This window comes from Nanorana parkeri, unplaced genomic scaffold (genome assembly GCF_000935625.1).
Source record: "Nanorana parkeri isolate BGI_ZX_2015 unplaced genomic scaffold, ASM93562v1 scaffold176, whole genome shotgun sequence".
In the NCBI taxonomy this organism is placed as follows: Eukaryota; Metazoa; Chordata; class Amphibia; order Anura; family Dicroglossidae; genus Nanorana; species Nanorana parkeri.
The window spans coordinates 1,096,197-1,111,073 of NW_017306444.1; the positions used below are offsets into that span (position 1 = coordinate 1,096,197).

Genomic DNA, 14,877 nt, shown 5'->3' on the forward strand with positions numbered 1-14,877 from the left:
CCGGAGTGGGCTGCTGTGCTGTGGTGGAGTTCCATCCATATGTGCATTGCTTGTACAACTCCCATGCACACCCTGTAGAGGTGCCGGGAGCCAGAATGTGATGTCACTGCGGTCCAGGCACAGGACATATGAGGGATCTGTAAGCAATGCACTTAGGGATGGAGCCCACCCCACCTCAAGCTGACACTCGGTACTGGGCAGCGTATTTTGAATAGCTGCTTGACCTCTCACCTAGAAAAGTGGAAAGCACACGGGGACCCACTGAACACGGGGCCGCGACCCACTTTTGGGTCAGGACCCACCAGTTGAGAACCAAGGCTCTATAGTATTACCAGGGAAGAGATGGAGGAGCTGTGCCAGCACAAACAGTAATTAGACACTCCCAGATGAGGAGAGGGCAATGATATGCAAGGTAGGAGAGGGCTAAGCTAGGGAACTGACTAGTCAATTTTTCGAGCAGGTTCACATTGCAAGTAAAAAACTATATAGGAAAAGGAAAAACACCACAGGTAACCCTTTAAAATACATGATTTTATTTTTTCTGTGCTTTTGCTGCATTTTTTAAAGTTGATGACAGGGTCTCATTAAAGCTGAACTCCAGCCTTACTTTTGGTCTTGCACAGTTGTCTGTTTTTTATAAAACAATTGAAATCTTTTTTTTTTTTATGCACTTGTGGTACAATGTTGAATGCATATTTTGTATTACCATTCGAAGAGAAATCAAATGTATTAAATATTGGGATAATCTGTTTTGGTGGTTTATATAAAACTATTTCCGCCTGGGTTATTTTCTCTCGATGGAGCGCAAAAACTACTTCCGGTAGGCGACTTCCGCTATTTTTGCTATTTCCTTGTAATGCGTGCAAAAAACCCGCCAAACAAAAATGCACTAAATGAAAAGAAAAACACTTCTAGATTTTTTTTATTTTTACACTTAACTTGATTGCTATCACATAGGGGGCTGGAAAGCCCCCAATGCGATAGCCAAAAACAGGTCCTCTTTATGGAGACATTAGGGGTCTCTAAGACCCCTAATGTCACCTAGGGACCCCCAAAGAAGCTGATGAAGCAGGGATCTGCTTCATCAGCTTCTTCTCTGGCTCTCAGCCAGAGGAATGACAGCTAAAGGCGTAATTGATGTAATTGATGGGGGAAATGCTGATCTCCTCCTTCTCACTACGGGTAGTGGCTGTGCCAGTCCCGAGCTCGCAGAAAGGACAGCGGAGCCTGGGATAACCGGCAGCGACGGGGGAGCGCTGCACCACAGGGGGGACAGTAATATAAGCGATTGACCGAATGTTTGTATATAACAGCTGGTGTCGGCTGTTTAGATTCTTGGTGTGATCCCGTTGGCGCGCATCCGCTAGGGGACACACGCAGCCAGGAATTAAATCACGTAAATGTACATCCACCCGCCGTCCACCCGTAATCTTACAACGGGCGGACGGCAAGGGGTTAAACTAACATGTGTTCCATCTGGACTCTTCAATGACGTCGATTAGTGGAAACCATTTGGTGTTTGATAGTGAATTTTTCAAGCAGGTTCCCATTGCAAGTGAGAAACGATATAGGGAAAGAAAAAACAAAGTTGATGACAGAGGTTCATTAAAGCTGAACTCCAGCCTTACCTTTGGTCTTGCACAGTGGTACCGGTTCCTCTTCTCTCCTGTACTGAAATTGCTTACTCTGATATAACTGCAGACGGTGAGCCTATCCCATTTCCTAAAGGACTTCCAGCATCATCTATCTTTTTTTCTCCCCAGCTTTAGGGCCCTTGGTCTGCCATGTTCATTCATTGGATTTCAGATCTTTCATTCACGGAGGCTCCTCATCAAGTGTGGGTGTTATCTAGGGTGGTATGCATACAAATACAGCCTGCTTAGGAATGCCTATGCCTCCAGACTGACATATACTCATCAAGGCACTTTTTTTATATTAGCATCCCCCAAAGAGCCAGCCCACTGCTTGCATCAGGTCTGAGGGCTCTTTTTTTAGGAATCTATGTACAGCACCCTGCTGGCCCTCCACACCTACCATGATCTGACTGCATTGTCTAGAAAAGCACAGAGGCCCTTCACTAGGTCTAAAATAAGGTATATCATGAAAACAGAAAGGTTTTGTTTAAACATTCCGATGAGGGGGGCGAACCAGGAAAAGCAACATATACGCAGACTAAACTTCAGCTTTAATACCTTATAAACACTACATGTGTGCTTTTAAACTCCAGACAAACAGCTAAATATACATATTACTTAAAGTACATATGTGTGGTTAATCTAGTTGAACTGTTATAAGAAAACATGCATAAATGTCAACGAGCCAGAATTCCTTGACTGCAGCTTTACAAAAGACAGAAAACACAACTGCTAAACGTTAAAAGTTGAACATGACAGTTTAAAATGCATGTCCATAAATAACATTATACAGGAAAATGTGGCCTCAGTGTGATATGAGCTATCTACAGTTCAGATAACATACTGAGACTGAAGCATTATAAAGTACAGAACTATACAGGCAATTGAGCAATTTACCATCACAATTGTATTGTTATTAAACAAGAAACAATTGGAAGGACTAGTAGTAGGAATGTGGGCATGAAAATAAAATTATATATACATATACTGTATATAACATACATATGCTGTATAATATATACATATATATACATGTATGTATATATATATATATATACAGGACCACGGCAATCACTTCAGGATGGAGAGCCGGGAGCAGAATGTGAACACTGAGTCGGGAGAGCTGCACTTGCAGCCTTTCCCACTCAGTGTTGTGCTAGAACTCCTGTATTGGAGGTAACAGGTTACATAAAGAGAACCTGCCACCTCCAAATGCTATCACACAGGGGCTTGTTAGCTCCTGTGTCATAGCAATATAAAAAAAGATAATAAGATAAAAAAGTAAAATTAAAAAAAAATGAAAACAATAATAAAGAAAAAAAATATATAAAAAAAATTAAAACCCTACCATCCCCAACATCTGGTTGCCATTCTCCATTGGAAAAAGGGGGGGTTGGCAGGAAGGGGGCGCATTGAGGAACCCAGCCTTGGGGCAGCAGCGAGAGTAAATCCGGCACTGGGTAGATCTGCTGATTGCTTATATGGCCAAATCAGATGAATTGGGGAAGTGAAAGCACTTTCCATGCTTTGTGACATTTTCTAAGAAGAGGAATGTGTAAGGGTATCGAGTACAGTGATGTCATTAAATGTACTTACACTCTCATCTTCTTAGGAAATGCCACACTCCAGACTCATAAATCCAGATCCCCATAGGAGATCCCCATAGGAGTCAACTGTATCATATGACAATCAAATGTAGATCTACTGCACTGTAATAGACTGGTTCGTAGTTGCAATTGGGTTGAATATGATTATGCTGCAAGCTTGCTTCTAAAACTAGAAGATCTGTGGTACAAACTTGACAAAAGCAGAGTTTTGCAAAGCTGAGGACTAAGAAGGGAAGAGGCATATAAGCCATCTTACGTATCAGTAAGGTGAAACTTAAAGTGACATTGAAGGATACATTTTTTCCCCTCCCCCCAATGTTAATGTCAGCACTAACCTTAAATGATGTCTCTTAATCCGATCTTCTTCTTTCCTGATGTTTTCATCTGTCCCTCCAGCAGCGCGGCGGCTCTCCGATCCAGCGCTGACTCCTCTGAGCTTGCTGGCACTTCTGATCCCACGGTGTCTGCATGCGGGTGCACGCGTCCATAGACTTACCTTGCGTCTCTGCTTGTCTCCCGGCCGAGAATCCGAACTGCGCATGCGCCCGCCCCAAGATGCTTTGCGGCCATAAGAACAGTGTCGTTTTCTCGGGCGGGAGCACGGAGCAAAAATAAGGTAAGTTTAAACCGCTGTTAAAGCGTTTTTTTAATAAGAATTTTTTTTTATTATAAGAATGTGTATATAGACCTGTGTTTATATAGACATGCATAAACCTGTGTTCACATAAACCTGTATTTTCACTATTGGTGAGCTCTGTGTTTTTTGAATATTGATCCAATATGCTTTCTATCTAGATTTGAATTTAGATTGTGACTGTAATTTGAACTACGTTCATATACATATCTATTTTTCATTTGATATTTCTAGCCCTGATGCAGGAATCAGGTGAGTAGTATTAAAAAAAAAAAGGTTTTATACGTGCACGGCCACATCAGCGCACAAATGAGCACTCTGGGTCATTCAAACACTTCCCATGTGCAGGGTGCATTCTCTCCCCGTGCATGCACAGGTTATAAACAACAAGAAGGCCAGTCCTGTCATTAAGGTCGGGTTCACACCTAGGTGGTATAGTTTTTGCGTGTATGTACGTGCGTGTTCAGCATGCGGTTATTTGCGCGTTGTGCACGTTTCTGTCTGCTCCAGTTTTGATAAATTCCTCATAATGTTTTGTTTACAGTTGTGTGAATAAAAAGGTGGTTCCCCTCATTTTGTGAAGCTTTCCCAGCACTTCCTGCTGCGTCTCCAAAACAGGAAGTGCATTGAAATCTCCCCATTGGGACAGCAAAAAAAAAAATCCTACTCTATCCAAAACTAAAGTAAAACAAGTTTTGACTATACATCTTAAGTTACTGACCTTAGACTCCAGCTACTGGCCATTTGCCACTGGCGGAACTACCAGGGTCGCAGCGGTCACAATTGCGACCGGGCCCTGGCGTTCCGCCACTTGGGGGGGCCCAGCGAGGAAGAAGAGGGCCCCCCGAGAGAGTGCCGCTCCTTCCCTGCCTGTAAGAGACTCACCTGGCCACGTCCTTAGAGCGGCGTTCGGCTCCGCCCACTCCCTCGGCGTGACTCAGGTCCGCTGCAGCCGTCCCCATAAAGCCGGGAGATTTGAAATGCTCAGTGTTTTACCTAAAGCGCTGAGCATTTCCCGACTGGCTACTGCTCTTTCTATTGCTCCGTCCTGTCCGTTGGCTGTTACCCTCCCGACGTGGCAGTCTGCCTGTGTGATCTGCAGCCTGTCAGCTCCCCTGTCTGGAGACACAATCTCTACCTCGCTCTGCATGCTAAGCTGGGTGAAAGGGAAACAACAAGACCCTGTTGCAGGATATCGCAGCCCAGCTCTCGGCACTCTGGACTGGCTTCTGTGTTAGTGGGCAGAATGATATAGTGCTCACTTTTATTATAATGCTTTGCTGGGACTTGTAGTCCTGCATAGCTGGTGGTTTTTTGCATTGCTGTGTGATGATTATGCATTATAGTGTATGGATGCTGGTGGCATTCTGCATAGATGACTTATTATAATGTATTGCTGGGACTTGTAGTCCCGCATAGCTGGTGGTATTCTGCATTGCTGTATGATGATTATACAGCAATGCAGAATAGCTCCAACTATGTAAGACTACAAGTCCCAGCAATGCATTATATTTTTAAGTAGGGATGCACCAGTCCCAATACTAGGCATTTTCACGAGTACTCATACTTGTGAAAATGCCCCGATACTAAACGCAGATACCGGTGTTCTGTCGAGAACGCCAACGTAGTCGAAATTGCCGACCTCAGCTTCTGCGCTTGTGCACAGACCAGTATTATTAAGGGAACAGGGATTTATTCACTAAGTATTTTGTGTAAATCGTTAATTGTGACCGTTAATAATATTCCCCCCATCATTTACTGCCATGGATGGGATATTACTAACGGTCACAATCAACAATTGCAAACGAACACCTTGTAAAGAAATGTCGGTTTCCTCATTAATCCCGTCTGTACATAAGCGCAGATACTGAGTCGGTTCTAGTTACACCTCTGCCATTTGCCCATTTTGATCATCACACAGCCTTCCATCAGCCTCCTGGGAAACCCGAGGATCCCAAAACTCTGCCTAGGCAAACAGACCGGAAGCCAGAGTATAAAGGAAAGAACGTTTACTTTACATAAAATAGTCCTGTCCACCCGCTCGCCCCGCACTCTGACCTGACAGGAGTGTGCGTACAAGTTAGTAAAATGAAACTATTGTAAAACCATTAAAACCGTTATAGGGTGTTGGCACAGCGACCAGCCGAGTGTACTACACACAGCACAGCACTGGCCAGGTACACATAACGAGGGGGAGCGGTCTGGGAGTAAACACAACTTGCAGCACCGGAGGGCTGGGCGAAGCGTGAGGCTGAAGGTGGGGGCGGGGCTAATAATAAAAAAAGCGTGTTTTGTCAAACATATGGGCGGGAACTAATAGTAATACACTAGTGAAGTGAGTGGGGCTGACGCACTCGGGACACGCCCAGCTTAGCGTATGGGCGTGTCACTAGGTATTTAGGGGGTGGGGTTCAGGAGAGAGGACCGCCAGGTGGGCGTGGTTGAGAGGGATGGGGCGGAGAGTTGGTAGAGGTGATGCGAGTTCCGGGCTGCTGCCACCTTGTACTGTCAGCACAGGAGAGAGCGGAGAAGCCGGAGGGATGCAGCCTCCTCCAAGGAAAGTGAGTGTGACCCACTTGCGTGATTGGACTGGAGGGGAGGTGATGGGGGGGTCATAGCTGAGTTAGCAGGACAGATCGGTCCAGTGAAAGCTGTCACCTGACTGTGCGGCATGTCACTGTCTGTTGTGACAGTCTCATATGGATTAATCACTAGGTGCCTGTGTGTATGTGTAGAGCATTATATATACAGTATACTGCGAGTCATACCGGTGTCTGATGGCCAGACAATTCCTATGAACACGGGAATAGAGCGATCACTGCTGGACACGGTAAAGTTATCTGTAGGTGTCTGTGTGTATATAAATATATGCTGATGCCAATCTGATGATCAGAGAAATCCACCGAATGCAGGAATCTAATTCGTATTGCTGTATATAGGGAAGTTCTGTGTGTTTAATAAATCTAGAGATGCCTAAAGTCTGCTCAATGTGAAGTGGGATCAGAAGTGCCCTATAGCGGTGTTCCTTATTTATTTCTATTTTATATACACCAATCAGACAACAAAATGACCACTGAGAGGTGATGAGAATTACATTGTTCATCTTCTTACAATGGCACCTGGACATGGGGGCATATATTAGTCCTGGTTCACACCTAGGCGTATTGCATATGCGCGTCTGTCGCGCTTTTTTTACCGTGGTTCGCGACAAACACGCGTTTCCGGGGGCTACTTGGCTGTATCCCAATGGAAACGTGCAACAAAAACGGCCCAAAGTAGTACATGTACCTTTTCAGGCGTGGGCCGTTTTGTAGCGCGTTAGGGACGGGCTGAAATACGCCGTTTGAGTGTTTTGTAGAGCGTTCGTCGAGCGGAGAACGCACTACAAAAGGTTCAGGTGTGAACGAGGGCTAAGGCAGCAAGTGAACATTTTGTTCCTGAAGTTGATCTTTTGGAAGCAGAAAAAATGGGCAAGCGAAAGGATTTGAGCAACTGACAAGGGCCAAATTGTGATGCCTAGATGATGGGGGTCAGAGCAACAGCAGCTCTTGTAGGATGTTCCCGGTCTGCAGTGGTCAGGAATTACCAAAAGTGGTTCAAGGTAGGTGAACCGGTGACAGGGTCCTGGGCAGCTAAGTCTCATTGATGTATGTGGGGATTGAAGGCTGGCCGATGTAGTCCAGCGCGATAGAAGAGCTACTGTAGCTCAAATTGCTGAAAAAGTTAATGGTGCTTGTGATAGAAAGGTGTCTGAACACACAGAGCATCACAGTTTGTTTACGTATGGGGCTGCATAGACACAAACTGGTCAGGGTGCCCATGCTGACCTGTGTCCACCACTAAAAGTTCTTATAATGGACATTTGAACATCAGAACTGAACCATGGAGCAATGGAAGAAGGTGGCCCAGTCTGATTAATCATGTTTTCTTTTACATGTGGATGGTGTCACCTGTGGAAAAGATGACACCAGGATGCACTATGGGAGGAAGACATGCCAGTAGAGGCAGTGTGATGCTTTGGGCAATGTTCACCTGGGAGACCTTGAGTCCTGCCATTTATGTGGATGCTACCTACCTACCTAAACCACCTACAAAAACATTGTTGCTACCCAAGTGCACCCCCTTCAGGGAAATGGTATTCCCTGATGGCAGTCACCTCTTTCAATAGAATATTGTGCCCTGCCACACTGCAAAAATGATTCAAGAATGGTTTGAGGTGTCTTGGCCTCCAAATTCTCCAGATCTCAGTCCAATGGAGCATCTGTGGTATGTGCTGGAAAAACAAGTCTGATTCATGGGTGCTCCACCTCGCAACTTACAGGACTTTAAGGATCTGCTACTGGTGGCTTAACAGATAGCACAGCATACCTTCAGAGGTCTAGTGGAGTCCATACCTTGACAGACCAGGGCTGTTTTGGTGGCACAAGGGGGACGTACTCAATGTTAGGCTACTGGTCATATTATTGCTGATTAGTGTATATCATGAGGTGTAGTACTCTCTGATGCATGTTGCATGTACGTTTGCTATGTGCACATTTGTGGGTACCCACTAATTGTACAAACGTCTTACAAACAATCATTAAAGAATTTAATAAACGAGAAGTCTCTCTTTCTGTGACAATTAATATTTGATGATTCTGTGACAATTAATATTGTACCCTGCGGGCACACCTACTACAGGTTGAGAATGTGAGGCCTGTAACATTCTAAATTTCCCATGCTGCATATAGTTTAAAGTTAAACTCCGGGCACAAAAAAACTTTCATTTTAACTTTATTCCTTAAAGTGTATTTTCACTTTTGCAGTCAATTTGGGATAACACCTATTTTATATATGTTCCCATTCACATAGTATAACATAAAATAGTGAAGATGAGCTTAGAGCAGCATTAGTGAAGGAGCTGTCCACATAAAGACTTTTGTAGGCTGGAGCTGCATTTAAAGTGTATATCAAACACAAGACTCCAGATTACCATTTAATGAAATGGTGTAGTTTGGATGAGCGTAGATGACCATTCTGCGGCTGTGTTTGACCTGCTTTGCATTGTGTTTTCTGGATGCAGTAGGTCCTGTTGAGATGCATTGGCACTGCAGGAGTGTACGCAAAGTGGGTTAAAAGCATCGTTTGCAATTTTGCATGCATTTTAGGGATACACAGATACCAGTGCCAATACTGGGCATTTTCACGAGAACTACCAGGGTTGCAGTTATGACATGGCCCTGGCGCTCCACCACTGTCCTGAAATCATTAGTCTGTATTGTTTTAGAAAAACTGTCACCTGACAAGAAACAAAACTGTATCTGTTAGGAAAAGTATCAGTACTTCAGTAAAATCAGTAAAATATCCTATCCTATCTATCCTATCATCTAAAACAGGGAGGCACAAATCCCAGGAGCCCATAGCCAATGCTCCTTAAGGCCTGGTTCGCACTGAGCGTTTTGTAGCGCTTTTTCTGCCCTAGAAAAATGCTCAAAAAAAATATGTCCCCAAAAATCTCATTAATTTCTATAGCCCTGTTCACATCTGAGCATTTTGTTGCAATAAGCAAAACGCATGTCGCTGGAAAAAGACATTTTTTGTTTTTTTTACAGCTCAATTTGGCCATTTAGACTCATTAGGAAACATCAATGAGCTACAATCTGCTCACAAAAACATGCAGTTTGATTTATGTACATTAAAAGGTGCATCAAAAATGCGCAAAAACGATGTCGCCTGTGTGAACCCAGCCAAAAAGACAGCTGCCTCCTAATTTTAGAGTTTTTTTTTTTCTAGTCTAGTAGCTTGAAAAATAATTGCACTTGTACCAGGTATGGTACTTGGTATCTGTACATCCCTAATGCATTTGAGCAGCCCTGCTTTAAAATGCAAAATGCAGTGTTATTCAACCATAGCCATTTACAGGAGACCTTAAAGTATTAGGCTCCATTCACACGAGCAGGTTTTCTGCGTGTATTTGTCCGTACGAATACGCACAGAACCATTCTAAACATAAAAAAATGCGTTTTAATGTGCATTGTTCAGACTATTGCGGGGACCGCATGATACAAAACCGTGCATCCTGCAAAATAGTCCACACACTATTTCAGTAATAGCCACAGATAGATGTGATAGTAATAGCGGCAAATGAGCTGAATCCATGCAGTTGTAAAGATTACAGCGTTTTCGTGCCATGCGGTTTTCCGTATGGAAAACTGTGTGGGGAAACTCAAATGCTATATGTGAATGGAGGCTAAAGGCTGGGTGTTTTTTTTTTTACCTTAATGCATTCTCTGCATTAAGGTAAATGTCCAGTATGTTTTAGACTCCCCAGTCCCCAGCACACTTACCTGTCAGCGGCACTTGTCACCGCCGCTGGTCCCCACAGCGATTCTCTGTCCCGAACTTCCGGGTTCTTGGGGAGGATACTGAGGGCAGAGGATCCATAGGCTCCTTCTGCAGTCAGTCAAACTGCTGGGTGGCCTGCCACAGGGCTGTGTGTGTGTCTATGGACGCACACAGCCACTGCGGGCTTGGCTGTAAACAAGCACGCGCGGGTGCCTCCACAGCAGCCGCTTGGCTGATGGAGGCACCTATGCGGGGGGAAAAGCACTGCAGGGACCCACTAGAAAACGAGGATCTGAAGGATTTAAAAAAACAAAACAAAAATGAATGTTCTTCGTGTAATTTCTCTTCTGCTCAAATGTCCTTCAATAGGTTTAGAGCTGCAACAGTTAATCGATTTAGTCGATTAAAATCGACGATTGAAAACGTTGGAGTTTATTCAAACAGGAAGAATGGGGGAAATCTCACAATATGGCTGCAAATGAGATGGAGCTGAGGATCATAGGAAATACATGTATAACATTTAACTGAATAAAAAAAAACATTCTGCTCCTAAGTGTTTATGTATGTAAGCCAAATATTTTGGCAAATAACTGAGATAAAATAACAATAGTTAAAATAACTTGTATATTTTATTAAACTGACCCTATAGTAAGATGAGTAAAGTGTATTGATGTACAAAATAAATTAAGCTGTGGAGTTCATCCTGGTTTTGTTTTGTATCGGGTAGGATTGGTTAGGATTGGATGCTAACGTTGCTTCCTGCAGCTCCCAATTTTGACAGTTGCATACAGTGTATGGCCTTGGATGCAGACATGGCGGATCCAGGTCTATACTATATTGTTTCTATCATGAGTATTGTTCAGTGTTGGCCATTGAATAGTGCAGAACATTTGTTTGTATTATAACCACATAATTGTACATCTTAGGGCTCATTCACACCACGAGACACAGAGGAGTGGTTGGGAGCAGAGTAGTAGGGGTGAGGGGGGGAATGCCTTGCAGTGCTGTGTTTGTGGAGACAGACGCTTACTAGTAGGGATGCACTGAAATTTCAGCAGTGGAAACATATTGGCCGAAAATTGCACTTTTGGCAAAATGCCAAAAGTGTCATCTTTCAGCCAAAATTGCAGTGCATCCCTGGTTTCTCTCCTCCCTGCTCAGCGCTTCTGTGTCCCCTCTGACACAGTGCAGTGTCCAGCAGGGAGGAGATAAACTGTCACAGTAGGCAGAGTAGTGTGGCGAGGAGAGTGATGTAAGCAGCCGGCATCTCTCCTCGAGCCCCGCTCAGCCTCCTGTGACAGATCAAGAGAGCGGTGGTGTGGGGGCGGAGTCGGCTGTCACAGGAGGCCTGGCTGGTGGCGTGGGGGAGAAGTCAGCTGTCACAGGAGATCGCGCTCTCCTCCCCGCACCGCTCACTCAGCCTCCGAGTCAGGATGGAGAGTGGGTACAAGCTGTCGGCTATCAGTGATCGCTGAGTATTTGTAAATAATTGAGGACAGATTATGTTTACTGTGCCCCCAATTATGAATGAATGGGAAGTGATCTACATCACTTCCTGCTCATTCATGATTGTGGGCATGGTAAACATACTATCTCTACGAGTTATGAATGAACAGGAACACTCAGTATATTACTGTTCATTTATAACACGGGATGCAGAAAAAGAGATTGAGGTCAAGCCCCCAACGGTAAAGTAAAAAAATTAAAATATTTAATAAAGAATAAACTATTTTAAAACATTTGAAAAGGTTAGAGAAAAAATCATTTCAGTTTCAGCCTGACATTTTGTTTATTTTCGGTTTTGAAAATTTCATTTCGGTGCACCTCTACTTACTAGCACACACAAGGGGGCTCTATAGGACCCTGCAAGGGTAAGGAGCCACCCTAAACGTCAAGGAGCAGCGTCCATTGTAAGTAATTTAATCAACATTTGAAATCGCTTAAAGAAGGAATTTTTTTTAATTAACCCTTGCAGTGGGGCTACCCCGCGCACTGCAAGGGTTAATAAAAAAATTCCCTCTTTAAGCGATTTTCAAATGTTAATTAAATTACTTACAATGGACGCTGCTCCTTGTGCTTGTCTAGGTGCTAAAATAACAGATACTCACCCGAAGCTCCGAGCTGGCCAGCTGTCATGGTGTCCAGACCGTTCTAAGAAGTCAGCTCGAGCTTCAGGTGAATATATAACTTTTTTATTTTATTTTTTAACCTAGATACAAACAAGCAGTTTGTCTAGGGGGATTGCAGTAATACTTGCCTTACCTCATTCCCCCAGCAAGGGGTGCTCGTCTCCACTCCCTGACATTCCAGTATGTGGCCTGGCCCTCCCCAAACTCTGCTACAATGCAGGGCTGCTGGTCCTGCATTGTACATGATGATGGAAAGCTATGTCCAGAGGAGTCACAAAGAGAACTGGCTTCAGGGTATAGGTTGTGTAGCTGCGAGGAACTATTTACTTCCATCCCTATATGAGCATTTAACCCTTGCAGTCCTGGTGGGCTACTGCAAGTGTTGTTTTTTTGTTGTTTTTGTTTTGGAGTTAAGCTCCAGACTTATTACATTCCTATTTGGTATAACATCTATATTTCAGGTGACCAGTAATGTATGTGTCTTGTATAAGCATTGCATTTTGTGTAGTGCCTCCCTCCCAGGATGTTGGCACATCAACCAGTATAAAAACCAGTTTGAATCGGCAAGCAATCAACTTCCTGGTGCAGGTTAGATTACTAGGAAGCAATGTAATGTGCAAATAAAAAAACCCTCTAATTCCCTAATGTTTATTTAAAGTAAATTCTGATTGTTGTGAGCTAGTGTGTGAATGTGTATTTATGTAATGCTGTATTTTAAAATGTGAAGACTTGAAAGGAATATATGAATAGATGTGTAATGCTTCATAAGAAAATCAATGACATGATTGATGTCAGTTGAGGAAAGAGATGCAGTCAACATAAAAGCCTTTGGTCAACAGAAGAGAGTTTTTATAGCTGGTGGATGGGAATAAATTGATCATGGAACGGTTTCACTTCATTTTGATGTTGCGGTTTTCAGATAAGACGTCAGAAGCAAGCACATGATATAGAATGTGTGTTCTAGTAGGAATCTAGACAGAAATGTTTATGGGCTCTCAATTAGAAACCACACTTCTATGTCCTATTTATTCTAATGTCTGCACAGATCCTAGAACCCTTGGGCTTTTTATTGCGGTGTCCCTGTTGCAAAATTTCCAAACAATGAAAAATGTATCATTTTAGATTATAATCCAAACGCATACAAAAACCCTACTGAAGTAAAGCATAACGTATAACGCTAATTGGATAACATCTTTCTGCATGTATTACTTTATTTCACAATACAATAAGTGTCTATATTTACACTTTTTCATGTTTTCCCTGACCTGCTCTATTGAATTCATCATTTGCATGCACTGACGATGGGCCAACAAGCTTAAAGCTGCCCATACACCTTGCGATCATCGGACAAAGCTTTTTGTCCGATGATCGAACCGTCGTCCGATTTTTGTACGGCGGCCCCATCCTGCTCTGATTATTGCAAGGTTCAATCAGCAGTTTAAAAAAAAAACAAAATAAAAAAAAACACCTGGACGAATTGCGGTAATCGACCGCACGTATTTTCGTTTGCGCATGAGCAGTGTAAATCGTACGAATTTTGACGTATGGAAAGGCCACCAACCTTGCGAAAATCATACGATCGACCTAAGTTTTCGAACCTGCTGGTTAGTCAAGTCGATCGATTGTACAGTATTTGCGGTTGTACACTGCCCATCAACCTTACGAATATCGGACGAAAACGCGATCGCATTCGAAAATCGCCTGATATTCGTAAGGTGTATGGGAAGCTTAAAACAGTCCTATGCAGTTTGCAATAAATGGCTTTATAATATTAGGCTGTTCAGTGCTAAAAACCTGCGGTAGTTGTCCAAGGGAATGGTTTTCACAGCTCTGTTCATCATTCTATGCCAAAATGAAAAATGCGTTCCTTTTTTGGGGGGATTTGTAATAGAAGTGAGACATGTAAATACATTGCGGGGAATTGATCAAAATCTGGAGCAGCTGTGCACGACAACCAATGAACATCCACCTTTCATTTTCAAAGCTTAACTGAGCAAACTTAGAAGAGAAGTTGATTGGTTACCATAGGCAACTGCTCCAGATTTTGGTCTGCTCCAGTTTTGATAAATCCCCCACCCCATTCTGTTGATCTCTTTGCTGCTGGCCCTTTAAAAGTTACTGAAAGCAGAATTCTGGGTAAAATTGTTCTTAATCCTTGCAGTGGGGCTACCCCTACACTGCAAGTGTTAACTGCTCGCTTTTGTTTAGGCCAAAAATCACTTTTGCTCTTAGACCGGTCACTTCTGCCTGTCTGCTCCCCCACTACAGCAATAGTATGTCCTTGGACCTCACATCTTATACACTGTGGGGGGAATTAATCAAAATTGGAGAAGGCAGAATCTGTAGCAGTTGCCCATGGCAACCAATCAGCATCTCTTCAGTTTGCTCAAGTAAGATTTGAAAATGAGACAGAGAAGCTGATTGGTTGAAGTGCAAATCTGCTCCAAATTTTGTCTGCTCCAGTTTTGATAAATTCCCCTCTGTGTAGAGAACATTAAGATGCACAGGACCTTAGACCACCGAAGTAGAGGGGAGCGAAGCTGAAGGGA

At 43.5% G+C, this 14,877-nt stretch overlaps 1 protein-coding gene across 2 annotated transcripts in view; it reads left to right on the top strand.

Moving 5' to 3' along the window:
- The first annotated feature begins 6,337 nt into the window (after nucleotides 1–6,337).
- The window catches only part of FCHSD1 (FCH and double SH3 domains 1), a 75,673-nt gene continuing 67,133 nt past the window's right edge, over nucleotides 6,338–14,877 (top strand). For both annotated transcript variants that reach the window (XM_018554884.1, XM_018554883.1), the window contains exon 1: nucleotides 6,338–6,436. In XM_018554884.1, coding sequence (XP_018410386.1) covers nucleotides 6,416–6,436 — 21 coding nt within the window. In that variant the 5' untranslated portion in view covers nucleotides 6,338–6,415. The remainder of the gene's footprint in view (nucleotides 6,437–14,877) is intronic.